A 16783-nucleotide genomic window follows, 5' to 3' on the forward strand; every position below is an offset into this window, starting at 1 on the left:
TTTTTTCATAATAATAGTGTGAATAAAATTACTACTATTTCTTGAAAAATAACTTCTGTTCCTAAAGCTCATGAAGGTCTTGGTATTCCCTTTATAGATAAAATTAATTTGATGTGTAAAGTGAAAATTATTGGGAAGCATTTTAACTCTTAACACTTTTTTAGCTTAGTGGAGTATGTATAGTTTTGGTATAATTTGTATTAATACTATATCAAAAATCTTTACCTTTTAGAAAGATCTAAAATGGCTTTTATGATTAAAAGATGCCTTATTTTTCAAGTTAATACTAAGAGAAATCTTCTTTTTTATTTGATCATTGAGTAAAGGATCTTCTTTGTTTGAGATATGATAATTCAATTTTTTGATTGGTTTTGTTTTCCTAAATTTATCAAAATTAAAGATCTCCTTACTAATGGATGTTGGGTTTTTCATCAGCAATGAAATATTCCCCCTTACTGTTTACTTCTTACTCATAGCATTCATATTGTTGATGATTGAATTAGTTTTATTTGGAAAATTTGGAAAATTAAATATTATTACAACAATAAAAATGTTTGTCATTTTATTTATGACACTTTACCTATTAGAAATTGGAACATATTAGTTTGATGCAAAGGCTACTATATCAATTTGGCTATGCTTTCTTATAGAATTTTAAATATCAGTATTAAAATTATTAATATTCTTAATTCTATGGGTATTAATGTTATACTTAATTGCTATTATGCTTTAATAGTTTAGAAACTTATAATCGTCTATTTTTTTCTTTTCTCATAATTTAATGAAGAAATGTATTCTTATTGAGGATACTTTCATTGTTGCTAGTAACTTTTTCCAAGTTTTTGAATAATGCTAAGAGTATCAGTTTTGAAATTCACAAGAGATTCTACCTTTTAGCTATTCAATCTATTACTTATGAATTTTGATCTAAAAGGATTAATAAAATCTTTAATAATTCTAATACTTCTCGTGATATTATTTCTAAAAGAGCTCCTTGAAAAATTAGATATAAAAATTGAAATTCTAAGTATGATATTCCAAACCTTAATAATTTTTTTTCTTATAATATGTAGTTGCTTCTTTTATTTTGCTGCTTATGTTTATTGTCATTATATTTTTTCATTTGTATCAGTTAGTTTATGACTTTGATCAGTTGGGATGTTTTTTGTGATTCTGTGGTGGAGCTTTCATTGGTGCTCCTCGATGACTTGTTATGTGACATATTTGTCTTAGCTATTATTACTTTGCTTGTTTCTGGTTGCTAGAGTTTTCGCAAGTTTTGATCTATTTTGATTATCTCTCTACTGATTGAGATCATATTTATACTTGAATTTTTGCAAAGTTTTGATTTGGTTGAGCTATGATGACCTCCAACCATATATTAAAATTCAATTATCTTTTGAATATATATATATATATATATATATATTCATTAGCTTCTAGAAAAAAAATTCAATAATTTTGTAGGTAAAAAAAATTTGCATACATGACAGTCAAAACACTATCATGTATAAAACTCGCACTCAAATGATTTTTTTTGAACCATCAAATAAAAGCAACTATTTGTGTCATGATCGAATCATTTAGAATTTAATATTAATGATTTGAATATTATAAATAAAATTTTAAAATTTAGGCATCAAATACATAAATACATGAGAATAATGTCATACATATGTAAATGCCCAAAACATAAGAAAAAGTAGTTCAAAATTATTTCCTTGCCAGCCTTTCCTTGAGTTTTGGCAAGGAGACTGACAACTGACAAGAACCTGGTCAGATCAGCTGTAGCTATTTACGTGTTACCTGACAAGAACCTGGTCAGATCAGCTGTAGCTATTTACGTGTTACCTAAAAGCAGGTGGTGCATGTGGTCACTAGTTGTACTTATCGTGGAGCGGTTGAAGAAATTATCCAATAAAAAATATATTTCAATAATGTAGAAAAGTGCAATTAAATGGATGAATGGGTACGAAATTTCATGCACATTTACGCCAATGGACGATGATTCCCTCAAGATCAAAATTACTATTTATTCATATAAGACATGTATTTGTAATCATGTAAATTATGCATATGTGCTCCTCTCTCTCTCTCTACTCTCTCTCTCTCTCTACATATCTCTCTCTCTCTCTTCTCTCATAGAGAGAGAGAGATATATCTCACATAGAGAGAGATATATAAATATGTAGAGAGAGAGAGGAGAGTAGAGAGAGAGAGAGGAGCACATATGCCGCATTCCTTGACCAGTTGATAGCCAGGGTCATCGTAAGTCCCCTCTGGCAAGGGTTCGATCACTACCGTGGTGCATGGGGGGTCGAATTATAGAAACATGACGCGAGCTCTCATCATGGGGTTGGATTGAGCAGGAGAAATCGATTTTTGGGCATCTGCCAAATATCAATTTTCTTTTGAAGAATATATATATATATATGAAATATTGGAAAATCGCACTACAACTAAAGTCCCAAATTGGATTATTACATTAAATAGAAAATATGCCTCCATTATATATATATAGACACACACACACATGTATGAATATGAAATAAATGGAAAATTTAAAAAAAATGAATTTAATACTTTAAATGGAAAACATGCCTCCATTTCATTATATAAACATTTTTTCACTATTTTTCTTCCCCTCAATGTTCTTTTTTATAACCTTATTTAACTTCAATTAATTGATCAATATGAATATAGTTTTGCACACTAAACCTTTGAAATCATTAAGGTACTGATTCAAATATGTTGGGTCAAAAATTTGATTTTGAATCTAAAGTTCTTCTTTAATCCCATTCATATTACATCCCATGCTTCTAGTATAGGCAGGAGCAGCGACGACGACTATATGAAATAAGTGCTTTGTGTCTGGGATTCATGTTCTTTATCTACAGTTTGGTGGCACTAACTCAATGAGGTCCAAAAAGTGACATTTTGATGAAAATGAAGTTAGGTCACTACAAATGCAGGCATACATCCTTAAGAGGGAGAGGGTGCACTACTCCCAATGGTTCCGAAAATTTGCAGATTCGTCGGGACCTGCAGAACAAGGAAATACAACTCCATATATGAGAAGAGGTAGATTCTTCCTCGCAGGAGTTGTTGATCTTATAGATACTCTAGAATCCACAAGAGCAAAACCCCTACGGTGAAGAGAAAGCCTCACCCCGCCAGTCTATTTCCATTCATTTTTCTCTCTTTTAATTTTGAAGGAGTTCTCAGCTTATTGATCGTCATATACTTCCCTTGTTCGAATAAATCTCCCTCCCAAATTAAATAAGTGATTCGAAGAGGAGAGGAACCGAATAAAAAGTGACACAACAAAAAGACAAAAAAGAGAAAAAAATAAAACGTGGAGAGCCTACGTGAGATAAAACCTCGCAAGGATAGGTCAAGCATGTCCACCCAAACAAGATTGGGCGAAGGCTTCTTGAACCAATATCCGCAAAAGAAGTATCTACATAGACTACTCATAACCAGAGGGTCAAGTGTATGTACCTGTTATGGTCTCAAGAGCAATTCCAGCGGAACGTATTACTACTGGTTAATTATATCTTGGAGGATACCCAAGAATACTCTCGATAAAAGAAGTTCCATTTTGAATTATCATAAATCTGGGGTATAGGCAATCAAAGGAAGGTGATTCTGTGTGGGAACGCCACGATGCTTCAAAGCTCTCAATAAGCCATTGGACAGAAAGGGAGTCCCTCACATCCCAAATTGGCAGCGGCTCATTAGCATACGACGCCCACGGAATAACCTAAATCATCTTGACGGGGATATCTCAATACATCAAAGCACGTCCGGGCCATATGGGTGGAGGAAAATTCACCTTATCCCAAATGAGAGGGCAACACATCGACATCAGACCGTCAAAATGATATCAATGAAGTCAAAGGAGTGAGAAGGCCCAAAGGGGCTCAACGACAGAAAGGTAGAGTTATCTTATAAGGTAGAGGTAATTGGGTCGGGGCACCACAGACCCGTCATACACAGCTACTAAGACCTCAAGTCTACCTATCCATGAAGGTAGTCGACCCAACACGTCCTGAAATCCCTGGTCAAGAATCTGTGAATTTTCGGGGCACCTAAACCATCTTGACTTCCCTCAAAGGGCCATGATGCAGCTGTAGGGTGCAAAACGTTCGAGGGCTGATGAGATACTGGACTAAATATCTGGCAATGATAGCACTGCTTGGCATATTCCATGCAATCAAGGGTGATTGAAAGCCAATAATATCCGAGCCTCTTGATCTTGAACTTCTTTTTAGGACCCAATTAATGGGATCCACATAGATCATCATGAACTTTAGTAATAATTTTCTGAATCTAGTCCTTCTTAATACATCGAAACCACATCCAGTCGAACGAGCATCGATAGAGCTTACTATTTATGATTATATAAGACACTGCTCTTTTTTGAATTTGAGTAGCTGGAGAGTGATCGTCAGGGAGTGTCCCTTTTGTTAGATATGTGATAGGCTTGTCAGGAGCAACAAATATTGCTCATTCGTTACCCACAGTGGTAGCCTCTGAAGGCTCAAGACACACTAGTGAGAGAATCCTTCTATCTTGATTCATTATTGTCGCGTGCTCTCCGGTAGGGCTTAATAGTTCCTTGGATAGCCTAGTAAGTGCATTAGCTTTATCATTCAAAGAACGAGAAATTTTAATCAATGTAACATCAGAAACGTACTCCAACAATACCATCACTCTCTTATGGTGAGCTAAGAGATTTGGTTTGAGAACTTTGTAAATTTCCAACACCTGACTGATGATGGGTTGTGAATCTCCACAGACCTTGATCTTTTTTATATTCATTTAGATGACTATTCTAATCCAAGAATCAAGGCTTCGTATTCCGTCTCGTTGTTCATAGGTGGCTCTGTCAAGCTATAAGAATAACAAAGAGCACCATGTTTAGGGGACACAAAAATGAAGTTGATGACAACCTTCACCCTTGGGAGAGATCTGAATGAGCCTTCCTTCAAGTAAGAGGCCCGATCAAAGTACAACTCCCACTCAGGGGAATCGATGACATATATATATATATATATATATATTCATCAGGAAAGTCATTGTTAAACAACAAGTCAGCTGGGATTGGATGGGCCACCAGGAATTCAACCAAAGCTTGTGCTTTGATGGCTTGCTGAGATATATATGATATGTAAAATTGCAATAAGAGCATGGTCCTTCTTGCTAATCACCTAGCTAAAGCGAGATGAGTCATCGGATACTACAAGGGGTTTACCCTTGAGATCAAATTAATGTGGTGCGAGAGCATGTAATGCCTCAGCTTCGGAACCGAGGATATCAACACCAAGCAATACTTCTCTATTTTCAAATATTTCATTTCAGTTGGAATGAAACAACGACTGAGGTAGTACAAAGAGTTTTCTTTCCCATCCTCATTAACTTGTGCTAATAGGGCTCCTACCTACTCATCAAGCGCGGTGATATACATGATAAGGGGTTTCCTTGGGATCATAGGCGGCGAAACTAGTGGATTTAACATGTAACACTTGATATTGCAAAAGCATCTTGACATGCCTTGTCACAATGGAAACGTGTATCCTTTTTTGTTAATGCCGAAAAATGTCTAAAACAGTCGAAGACATTTGAAATGAATCTTCTAATGAATGCATGCTTCCCTTGAAGGGAACACAATTTTGTTGAGCTCATAGGAGGCTACATCTCTATGATCAATTTTATCTTGCTAGGATTGATCTCAATTCCCTTATGTCGGACTATGAAGCACAAGAATTTCAAGGAAGACACACCAAAAGCTCACTTTAATGGGTTCATCTTCATATCATATTTTATAAGGTGTTCAAAGACAGTCCTTAGTTCTGAAGTATGGTCCTCTTCAAAATGACTCTTAATCATGACAGCATCGATGTAACATTCGTCCTGATGATGCAGCAAGTCATTGAAAATATGAATCATGGCATGCTGGTAGATTGACCCGACATTTTTTAAGCCAAAGGGCATGACTCTATAGTAAATAATGCCTATAGGCATGCAAAATTGCATATGTTGTTCATTTTCTAGGGTCGTCCGGTTCTGATTGTATCCAGACAAGTCGTCTATGAAAGAGAACATTGCATTTGTCGAGGCAACGTCTACCATCTAATCTGGTATATGCAGAGGGAAGTCATCCTTCGTGTAGGCCTTGTTCAAATCCTGAAAATCGATGCAAACTCGTATATTTTCATTCTTCTTACAAACGAGAATGATGTTTGCAAGCCATTTAGGGTAGAAGACTTCCCTAATGACGCTAGCTTAGATGAGTTTTTTAATCTCTTTGATAACCATCAACTCTATCTCTGGTCAGATTCTTTGAGGTGTTCCTTTTTTAGGAATAACACTCAGGTCGATTGCAAGATGATGGAAGACCATCTCCGGGGCTGAGCTAGACATTTCAGAATAGCTCCAGACAAAGCAGTCTCGAAACATCTTGAGAATCTCCATGACCTTGGTAGTCATAGAATACAACAGGGGTTTACTTATAAAAATGGGACAAGGATTGTTAGTTGTGCCTAGGTTGACCATCATGCATGAAGCATTGCATGCATGAATCATTGGAGATTTTAGCATCTCCAAGCCTTTTGACCGCTACAAGTACATGACCACACCAAAACATCACAACCACCACTAACACCACAATACTAACACCGCTACCATAACATTATAACTACCATATTGTGGGCAACCATAAACAACTATCACAAAATTTTGTGCAACCATCAACCACCATAACAACACAACCACTATTTCCAACAATCACCAACATCACAACACAACAACCATATAAAATCACCGCCACCGCCAACTAAAGCATGATTTTCACAGTACAACACAGAGCACTACAAAGGCATAACACACATTGCCACTATTTTGGACAACCGCAAACATCACATTATAACCCCCAAAAACAATCAATCGAATAAAACACAGAAAACTCAAACCATCAACCGAATAGTGCACAGAAAACTCAAAAAAATTGTAAAATCAGACATCACAACACAACCACCACAAACCATCTACCGCATAGAGCACAAAGAACCAAAACAATCAGCCAAATAGAGCACAGAGAACCCAAAAAAATCATAAAATCCAAATTTCTAAACTTAGAGCTTCAACCACAAATAAGAAAGCCACAAATCGCAAAATCATTTCAAACCACATAGATAATGGTAGAGAATACCGTTGGAGGACAAAAAGCAAAGCAACCGAACCGAGCAGGAGATCGGAGGGAAGAGGGAGATGAGAAGAAAAACAAAACCTACCCACCAGAGCCACGGATCAGAGAAGAGTGGGAGAGAGGAGAGATATGTTACCTTTAGGTTAGTATCTCAAAAGAGGGGAAAGCGGGACACAAGAGAGTTGTGAGCGAGTCGGGGGAGGGGAGAGAGGGGTAGGGACGCAGAGTGGTAGTAAGATTATGAAGAAACGCTGGTTGCAAGGTCAAACCCACAACCCACATTTAAGCCAACTTTTCCCAAAAAGACACCACACCACATTAACTAAACAATCACCCCGATGTTCTCCCACCACACTGGCAAAAAAGCTGCCCCAAACATTCCCTCAATAATTGAGATCATAATTACTTTAAATCAGCTATATCTATATCAATTTTAATCGGTAAAAAAAAATGTATATTTACATATTGATTCCACCTCTTTTAAAGATTTTTTTTAAGGAGTTCCATTCAACTTTTAAGAAATTCATCCTGTGGCATGAATGTAAAAATTAAAGATTATGTATTTGATATATAAATACAAAAGAATTGAGGGTTATATACAAAAATCATCCAAGAATTTTAGGTGGCAATTCTATAAAACCCCTCCACTTACCGCAGTCTTTGGCTTAGAAGCACGATACGCGGCTCCTTAGCTCCAGCTTCCAGCCAAAGAGTCTCCGAGCTTCTCTTCGCGTTTAGAAGCAAGATGCTGGCAGCACAGCAGGAGGCAGAAGGCAACTTGTACTACATATTCTTTTGGAATAATTTATACTTTAATTCAACCTAGTACTTCAGCCCTCTAATCACTTCTCCCCTACAGAGAATGCGAGAGATTGGGGAAGATGGAGAGAGATGAAGTATTGGGGCCGCAAAGAACGCTGTTGTTGTTGGAGCCGTCCCACGGTACTGAAATTTCTCTTTTGCTTCTCATCATTTAAGCGCCGTCAGGTTTTTTTCTTCGATATAATCTTTTCAGAAAACCTTCAATTGTGCCTTTTCTTCGCTACTTTTAACCGTATTTTTTAGGGTTTTTTAGAGGAATTTACGTCGAGTTTTTGCTTGGAATTGTTATGCGATAGTTGATTCATTTGACTTAAACTACTTTTTATTTTTAATTTTTTGGAAAATGGTGGGTTGTTCTTTTGAAGAACATGTCAATTGGGTACTTCGGATTGATTCAAATTTTCTCAAGTATTTTTCTGATGGTTTTCTTCGGCTATATTTTGTTTTATTTGATCACAACAAGTAGTCCAGGATGATTAAACTTTGCAGAGGATTCTGATGGACATACACGTAAATTTGACAAGACTTCACCTTCGGAATTTGGTTCTTCAATAATTTGGATTAGATTGATCTCCCTTCATTCCTTTGGATTGTGTTCAAGCTCTAGTTGTCTGAAGTAGTTTGTGGCTATTGATAAAACCCTTAGAACAGATGGCTAAACTACTACAAAAAGGTTTCATGGAGCCATATAATGTTTTCGCTGTTATGAAAAGGATTAAATCTAATGGTTGTATATTAAGAAGATTGATATTAGGTAACCTAATTAGATGAGATTTAATTACATGATCTTTTCTATACTAGAGAGCTTGATATTAAGCAACCGAAGTGAAAATCGATTTATAAGTTCTTTTATATATTTCTAATTTATATATCATAATCCCCTCTTATTTATAGAAGTGATTATAACTTATTTTTATGTATGTAATTGTAACCCTATTTTGGCCATTTTTTCCTCTCCCAACCTGTTGATAATGAAATGGATGTGGTAGATTTGCTCCGAACCACATAAATCACATTGTTTGATTGTTTGCTTGTATTGTGGTTTTATTTTAAACATTATTTTGCACAACAATTTGGTATTAGAGTCGGACTGGTGTGATTCCGGCAATAAGTGGGTGCAATTCTGGTGTCGTTGCAGACATAAGGCAAACAAAATCAGAGGAAGTTAGATTACGAGATTTGATGGAATCATGAATAATAACATGTTTTCAGGTATTTCAACATTAACCATGACTGTGAAAAATGTGTCGATTCATCAAGTGGTTATGCATCCTGTCAAAAACGATGTGATGAGATTTAACCTCAAAGAAAATTGGCATGTGATGATTTGAAGTGATGAATTCGTTGCGCTCTTTAAATTTGGATGAAATTCTTGATGGTGATAAATGTCCTAAGAGATTTCAAAAAGAGATCGGCTGAAAATGAGTCGGGGTGCTTGTGACTTGATCCAAATTTACTTATATTTGGAGATCAAATATGAATGATTATGAAAACTTTTGAGGAAAAGTTGTGGAAAAAGATGGAGGACAAATATCTCATGAATAACATAGAGAATTGTTTTGATATGAAACGTTGATTCTATAGGTTTCAGAGGAGACGATGGTTACTATTGATGAGCACTTGAATGATTTTACAAAGTTTTGGGCCTATCTATTAAATATGGATGATGAGGTTGGAGATAAAACAAAACACTTTTTATTGAATTTGCTCTCAGAATAATAAAAAGCCTTCACTATGACACTCATTTATGGGAAAGATGTCTTAAATTATGATAAGGTGACTACTGCATCAAATGAAGAATGTGACAATGCACGATCCAATATGAAATGTTTCGATCAAGATCTAAAACACCCGAATTCACATAAAATTATTCATGTTTCCAAAACAAACTGTTCTTATGTTCAACCAATTATTGAGAGGAGTTAGCATGATGCAACAGACCAGATAGGAAGCGAATTCGCATGAATCAAATTCAAATGTATCTACACTGACGATAAATTTGCTCAAATGAGTTCTATTCGTGAAACAAACTATGTCTATTGTCCGGAAAATTAGATTTAGATTTTTCTTGAAATGATTTAGCACATAAATTAATTGCACGGTTTCTAGATAACACATAATTTAATAAAAACATTCAAGTCAAATGTACATTAGCCATTGCTTATACTTGCGGCTTGCTACCACTGCAGATCTCGTCCAATAAGAAGAGAGATTTTAATAATGATATCCAATCTACTCTCCTCTGTAGCCGGTGCAACATACACGATAGCACCCTCACGCCTTTCCTCACCAAGAAAGTGCACTCTTCCTCACGTTTTCGCGCGAAGCAGCCCGATCTCCCCTATCTCCCATTTGAATCTCCAACCACTTCCTCTCTACTTCTTCTCTCATACCCCACTCGCATGCCCCTCCATTCTCCTTGCAGAGGCTGCTTCCCGTCACCCAGCAAACCCACCTCCTGCAGTTACGGCTCTTCCTCTCCATTTGCCTGCTCTTCATGCAGTAGATAGCGCAGCTTTCTTCCTCTTCTCCCTTCACATTTGCGGGCTGCTCCCTCTCCTGCTTCCTGTCTCATGCGAACCACCCAGCACCGGCAACCAAGACCACAATTCTCCTCTCTGCCGCATGTCAGACAGCTACGTCTCCCCCTCCCAGTCCCCATTTCCTTCGCACTGGTTAACAGCTCTGCTTCTCCTTCTCAGTGTAGCTCCTCCCAGCCATCCAATATTTAGATTTAATGAACATGGATTTAAGGTAGAACAGGGAAGATGCAAGATTTAAAGGGCTAAGTTGAAGAAGGTGGAGGAATGAGATTTTAAGATTTACAGGATTTCAAGTTGTCATGCTAGCTATTTGTTTGAAAAGGCAACTTAACTCAAATCCTTATTGGATATATTGCTGTCATTCGTGCTAATTTGTTGAAATCCTATTCAAGACAGCTACTAAATGATACCTTTTTTCTGGATCTAAGCCTCCTCGTCGGCCTCTACTATCTCAACGACAATTATCACCAACTCCAACTATAGCCACAATCAGTAAATTGTGCAGAATTGCGACTTAGAACCTTTGGAATTAACTGTTTGTTGCCTCCTCTCGATAGCTTGCCCCACACACAAGGTATACATAGGTGCATATAAGTATCTATTTCCGTTGCTATGATGGAATGAGGAAACTTGCTATTGCTATATGAACACCCATGCACATCTTTTAAATGGATGAGATCCAAGGTTTACGATCGCAAAAACCACCAATGCACGTCTAATCAACTAAAGGGGTTCACTTGAAAATTAAAAGAATTTTAAATTATAAAATTAAAAAAAATATATTTAAATAAAATAAACCAATGCTTAGCGAAAAAATCCATCCGCCCTCTGCGACTGTTTGTCAGGTTGGACAAATTTAGTATTGACCAAACTCACAGAGAGTTAATGTTATCAATTATATAATTAAATTACTGATCAAAATAATCTCATGCCAGTAAAGACATGACCCAAGTCTTCTGTCAGCGTGATTTTGTCGCCAAATGAGACTACAATAAGGGGTTATGACTAGAGCTTTCTGACTTGATTGTTTGGCTCTAAAAAACACTATTATATTATAGTAATGGTTATAGCCAGCATGTTCTCCAATGGTAATTTGCCCTTTTAAGTTATGAATCATATAATATATTTGATAGGACACAAAGCTCTTTGTTGGTTATGGTTAACTTAGATAAATTACCTTAGACACAAAGTTCCACTGGCTAAGTAGACCGGGATCATGATAATCCGGGATGACAAACTATGACATCTTGTTCGGGCTCGTCATTGTTTCCCTAACCATTCTCTTTAAGCTCACTATGATAATTTTTGTAATTTTTAAATTTAAATTTGCCGCTACTATATGTTAAGTTTGAATACTTATCGCTTAATGATTAGCCTTAATCAAAAGTGCTCTTCCACTATTGGGAGGGATGATTAACGACATGGGTTTGTGCCTATGAGAAACCTCGAACCCTAGATCTTAAAATTCTCATAAAATGAAGGCAAAATCTTTAGGTAGTGTATTATCAATTTTCTCATCTCGACAAGAGTTCGGTATTTCAATTTTTTTAAGCCCACAACAACATCATTCAACATGCGAAGATACTTGTCTCTTATGAATGATTACTCCATATATGTTTGGCTATACACCATGGAGTGTAAGAGCGAGGTGTTGAAGATTTTCATACTTAAAAGAAGTGAATTGAAACTCATACTAATTAAAAGATTTTGTATATCGGATCAGAAAATGAGAGTGATACACATCTTGCAAAGGTGCCAAAAAGCTGAGTTAGAGCACCACTTCTTTGTTCGAGGACACTGCATCAGAAGAGGTGACATCGAGGATAAACCATACTTTGGTGGAGATACTTCGATGTATATTGCTCAACTTTGTGTTGGATAGAGTTTATTAGGCTGAAACCATAAATTATATTTGTCACTTGGTAAACTGTCCGCCTTCTGTAGTTATTGGAAAGAAAACCCCAAAGGAGATGTGGTCGGAACATCTTGCCAGAGATCTTGAGCACATGAGGGTGGGTGTGGGTGTCCAACTTACTGCCTCATGAAGAATGATAAACTGGAACCAAAAATAAAGAAATGATCTTCATTGGCTTCAGGCGTGGATTCAAGGGCTTCATACTTTATGATCAGGCAGAGAAAAAAATTCTCATTAGCTGAGATGTTATATTTGATGAGGCAAGCATGTTGAAGCCTCGTGACTCGAAGCATGTGGAAAGTTCCATTGTGACCACAAATATGCAGTAGAAGTTGGAGTTTAATGTAACTCCATTTGTTCCACAGAGTTCTGCTGCCATTGCTCAGGTACATGATTCAGTTGCAGCTCAGGAGGTACCTATTGATGGTGCTCAGGAGGAGGCTGTGGTATCATGTCCTGTGATGCGGGATGAATCAAATGAGGAGACGGAAACGAGGAGATTGACCCTAGTGGTGGTGTGATTCAAACTAAAGGTGAACTAAGGGTGTATATGCGGAGGAAGAAGCAAACTGAGAGAATAAATCTTGCAGTGCCAATAAGTCCCTTGTCCCAATCTTCCCTAACTCTTGAGACACCTACATCATTCGCCTTTGATTCAAAACTCCTAAGTGATATTATTTTTCCTCCTACTTTTGCTGCCCCCCCCCCAAAATGTTAAGGAGGATTTCCCGCAACAATGTGAGACATCCTCCTGATCACTTCGGGTGGGAATTTGACATTGCAAAATTTATTTCTTATCCCAACATCTCACATTTTCTTGAAGCAGTCAGTGCATCATTGAACTCTGTCTCCATACCCAAGTGTTGGCAGATTGCTAACGAGGATCCCAAGTGGAAAGCGACGATGCATGAAGAGTTCTTAGCACTTGAGAAAAGCCAATCATGGGAGATTGTACCACTACCAGCAGATAAGAAGGAAATTGGATGCAAGTGGATTTTCACTGTAAAGCAAACTCCAGAAGGGAAAGTGTAGAGGTATAAAATACAACTAGTGTTGAAAGTGTACAGTCAAACATATGACATTGACTACGATGAAACCCTTGCACCAGTAACAAAGATGAGCACAGTGAGGACACTGACTTCTCTGACAGTGAATGGTGGATGAAGACTCCACCAACTAGATGTAAAAAATGTTTTTCTTCATGTGAGCAACTGGAGGAGGTATATATGGAGATACCACCAGGATTTAGTACATCCCAGACAGTGGATAAGGTGTGTAGGCTCAGAAATTCACTATATGACTTGAAGTTGTCTTCTCGAGCATGTTTGACAAGTTTATAATGGCTATGGTTGGCATGTGATACCAACAAATCAATTCCGACCACAGTGTGTTCTTTCGACAATAGAAGGTCACACCACCATGCTTGTTTTGTATGTGAATGCCATAATTATCACTGGTGATGATAGACCAATATTGCTCGACTGAAGGGAAGATTATGAAATTAATTTGAGGTAAGGGATCTGAGACAACCCAGATACTTTCTTGGGATTGAAGTGGCCCATAAACTTGCGGGAATGATCTTATCATAGAGAAAGTATGTACTGGATCTTCTCACGAAGACGGGTATAGAGGGGTGCAAGCCTACAGTCTCTTCATTTGATCAGAAGGTTAAGCTCAGTATGGAGGCAGGTGAATCTGTTGATCATGAGAGGTGTCAGAGGTTGGTGGGCCACTTGATCTATCTTTATGCCACACTCGACTCGATATTTGTTTTGCAGTAAGAGCAGTGAGTCGCTACATGCATGTTCCAAGGAAGGATCATATGAATGCAGTGTATCAGATACTGAGATATTTGAAGAGTGCACCAAAAAAATGGTTGATATTCGGAAAGAATGGCATGTAGATATTGAGGGCTTTTGTGATCTTGACTGGACAAGCTATGCTGATGACAAACGATCCACATGAGGACACTGCATATTTGTAGGTGGCAACTTGGTCTCGTGGAAGAGGAAAAAACAGTCAGTTGTAGCAAGATCAGCAGCAGAGGCAAAATAAAGGGCCATGACATTAGGAGTTACTGAGATGTTGTGGTTGAAAACCTTGTTAGTTGAACTCAAAGTGGATCAGGGAACTCAAACGAAGTTGTGGTGTGACAACAAGCCGACAATCAACATTGCTAACAACCTGGTGTAACACGATAGAACTAAACATGTGGAGATTGATAGATTCTTCATCAAGGAGAAGCTGAATAACAAATTGTTATAATTAAGTCATGTAGCTATTGGAGAGCAGGTGGCTGACTTCCTCGCTCATAGACTTAGTTCAGTGGAGTTAAATAGATTATGTGACAAGATGGGCTTAGTGAATATCTTTCGCCCACCTTAAAGGGGAGTGTTGAGATTTGTATCTAATATAGGGTTTTATTTATAAAAAGAAAAAGTCTAGGGGTTTATTTGTAAATGTTGTATGACTCTATATAAGCCAAAATGTTAATGAAATGAGTAAGTTTAATTACAAAATCATTCCAATTCATACTACTCAATTCTTTAATATCACATAATAATACCTCCCTCACTATCTTTTTAAAAATAAAACACATCTTTTTATACATAGATTTATAACACCAAGGTGTCATGAATGAAAATATTAAACTTTGGTTGTTAGAAATATTAATACAAAAGAATTATATGGTATGTATGCAAAGTTCCCTTGATAAATTGTACAATACTCTTTGTTAGCATGCATATTTATTTTGTTCCAGATGAATTTATCTGAAAATATGAATGAGAGAAAAAAACACTTCATTGAATTTCCTTCTCAAATCTCCCAAATTTCTGCAATGCAAATATTTTCATGCCATATTGCCATGACATAACTAAATTCATTCACTTCAAGCATACATAGCAGACAAAATTTATGCATTTTTTTCATATTTGCACATAGCACTTGACCTTTCAAAACTGAAATAAATCTTTCCATGCCACCAAAGTAATATGTGTGTAAACATGAAAGTTTATGTGTGAGATATGCAAATACATAATAATTATGTGCTAGGTATGTTAATTGTCCTGCTTTCTTGTCTGCACTCTTTGGTTGCAAAACTTACACTGATTTGAGTTGAGAATCTTCTACTTGATAAAAATCAGGAAATGCTCCACAAGCTTCAGAATCTCCTCTCTCATTGAGAAGTAGAATATCAGAACTTATTTCATCAGCTCGGAAAACATATTCTAAGAGACCAATCTTCTTCTGGATTCAGCTAACTATAAGTAGCAGCTTTATGCTCTCAGCTTTTCCAGCTTCGAGTATTCTATCTCGTCTTTACTACAACAATGGTGGCAATAGTAAATGGATTCTTTCCTGGGTGGCCGTTGCTGGATGGCCATTAACAGCCATCTTTCTTATCCCCATCTACATTTTTGGTAGTAAATCACCATCTCCTCTCACCCTCAAGCTCTTCCTCTCTTATATCTTGCTGGGTTTCCTCAGCGCCGCCGACAACCTCTTGTATGCCTGGGCCTATGCATATCTCCCTGCCTCCACCGCCGCTCTCCTCGCCGCCTCTTCGCTCGCATTTTCAGCTCTTTTCGGCTACCTTTTCGTTAAGAACCAAATAAATCTCTCTTCTCTGAACGCCATTGTCCTCATCACTGCTGGCGTTGTCATAATTGCTCTAGATTCCGATTCGGATAGGTACCCAGGCATCAGCAACACACAATACACCCTTGGATTCATCTGCGACATCCTGGGCTCTGCTCTCCATGGCTTGATTTTCGCATTTTCGGAGCTTCTTTTCGTCAAAATTTTGGGACGAACATCCTTTCATGTTGTGCTGGAACAACAAGTGATGGTTTCTTTATGCGCGTTCATGTTCACTACGGTCGGTGTGGTTGCCAATGGAGACTTCCATGAAATGAAGATTGAAGCGAAGAAGTTTAAGACAGGAGAGATATCATACTATATGGTGCTGGTTTGGTCTGCCATTACATTTCAGCTTGGGGTGTTTGGGGGAACTGCTGTTCTATTTCTGGCTTCTACACTGCTTGCTGGAGTTCTTAATGCGGTGAGGGTGCCAATTACTAGTGTTGCGGCTGTGATATTTTTGCATGATCCAATGGGTGAATTCAAGATTCTTGCTTTAATACAAACAGTTTGGGGATTTGCTTCTTATATTGTGGGTTATGTGTGACTCGACAAGGTTTCTTGATCTATGCTCTGTAGCTTTTGGAAGATTTGCATGTCTCTTTTTTTTTTTTTTAAAAAAAGAGAATGACTAGAGGCTATTATACGAGC

General features: G+C 37.2%; 1 protein-coding gene across 1 annotated transcript; it reads left to right on the forward strand.

Moving 5' to 3' along the window:
- Nucleotides 1–7878: 7878 nt before the first annotated feature.
- On the forward strand, nt 7879–16744 carry LOC110025496 (probable purine permease 5). Its single transcript, XM_020726050.1, has 3 exons — nt 7879–7990; nt 8070–8152; nt 15637–16744. Exons 1-3 carry the CDS (start codon nt 7956–7958, stop codon nt 16677–16679), a joined length of 1161 nt encoding a protein of 386 aa, XP_020581709.1. The 5' UTR covers nt 7879–7955; the 3' UTR covers nt 16680–16744.
- The last annotated feature ends 39 nt before the right edge of the window (nt 16745–16783 follow it).

The sequence above is a fragment of the Phalaenopsis equestris genome, unplaced genomic scaffold, assembly GCF_001263595.1.
Source record: "Phalaenopsis equestris unplaced genomic scaffold, ASM126359v1 Scaffold000002, whole genome shotgun sequence".
NCBI lineage: Eukaryota > Viridiplantae > Streptophyta > Magnoliopsida > Asparagales > Orchidaceae > Phalaenopsis > Phalaenopsis equestris.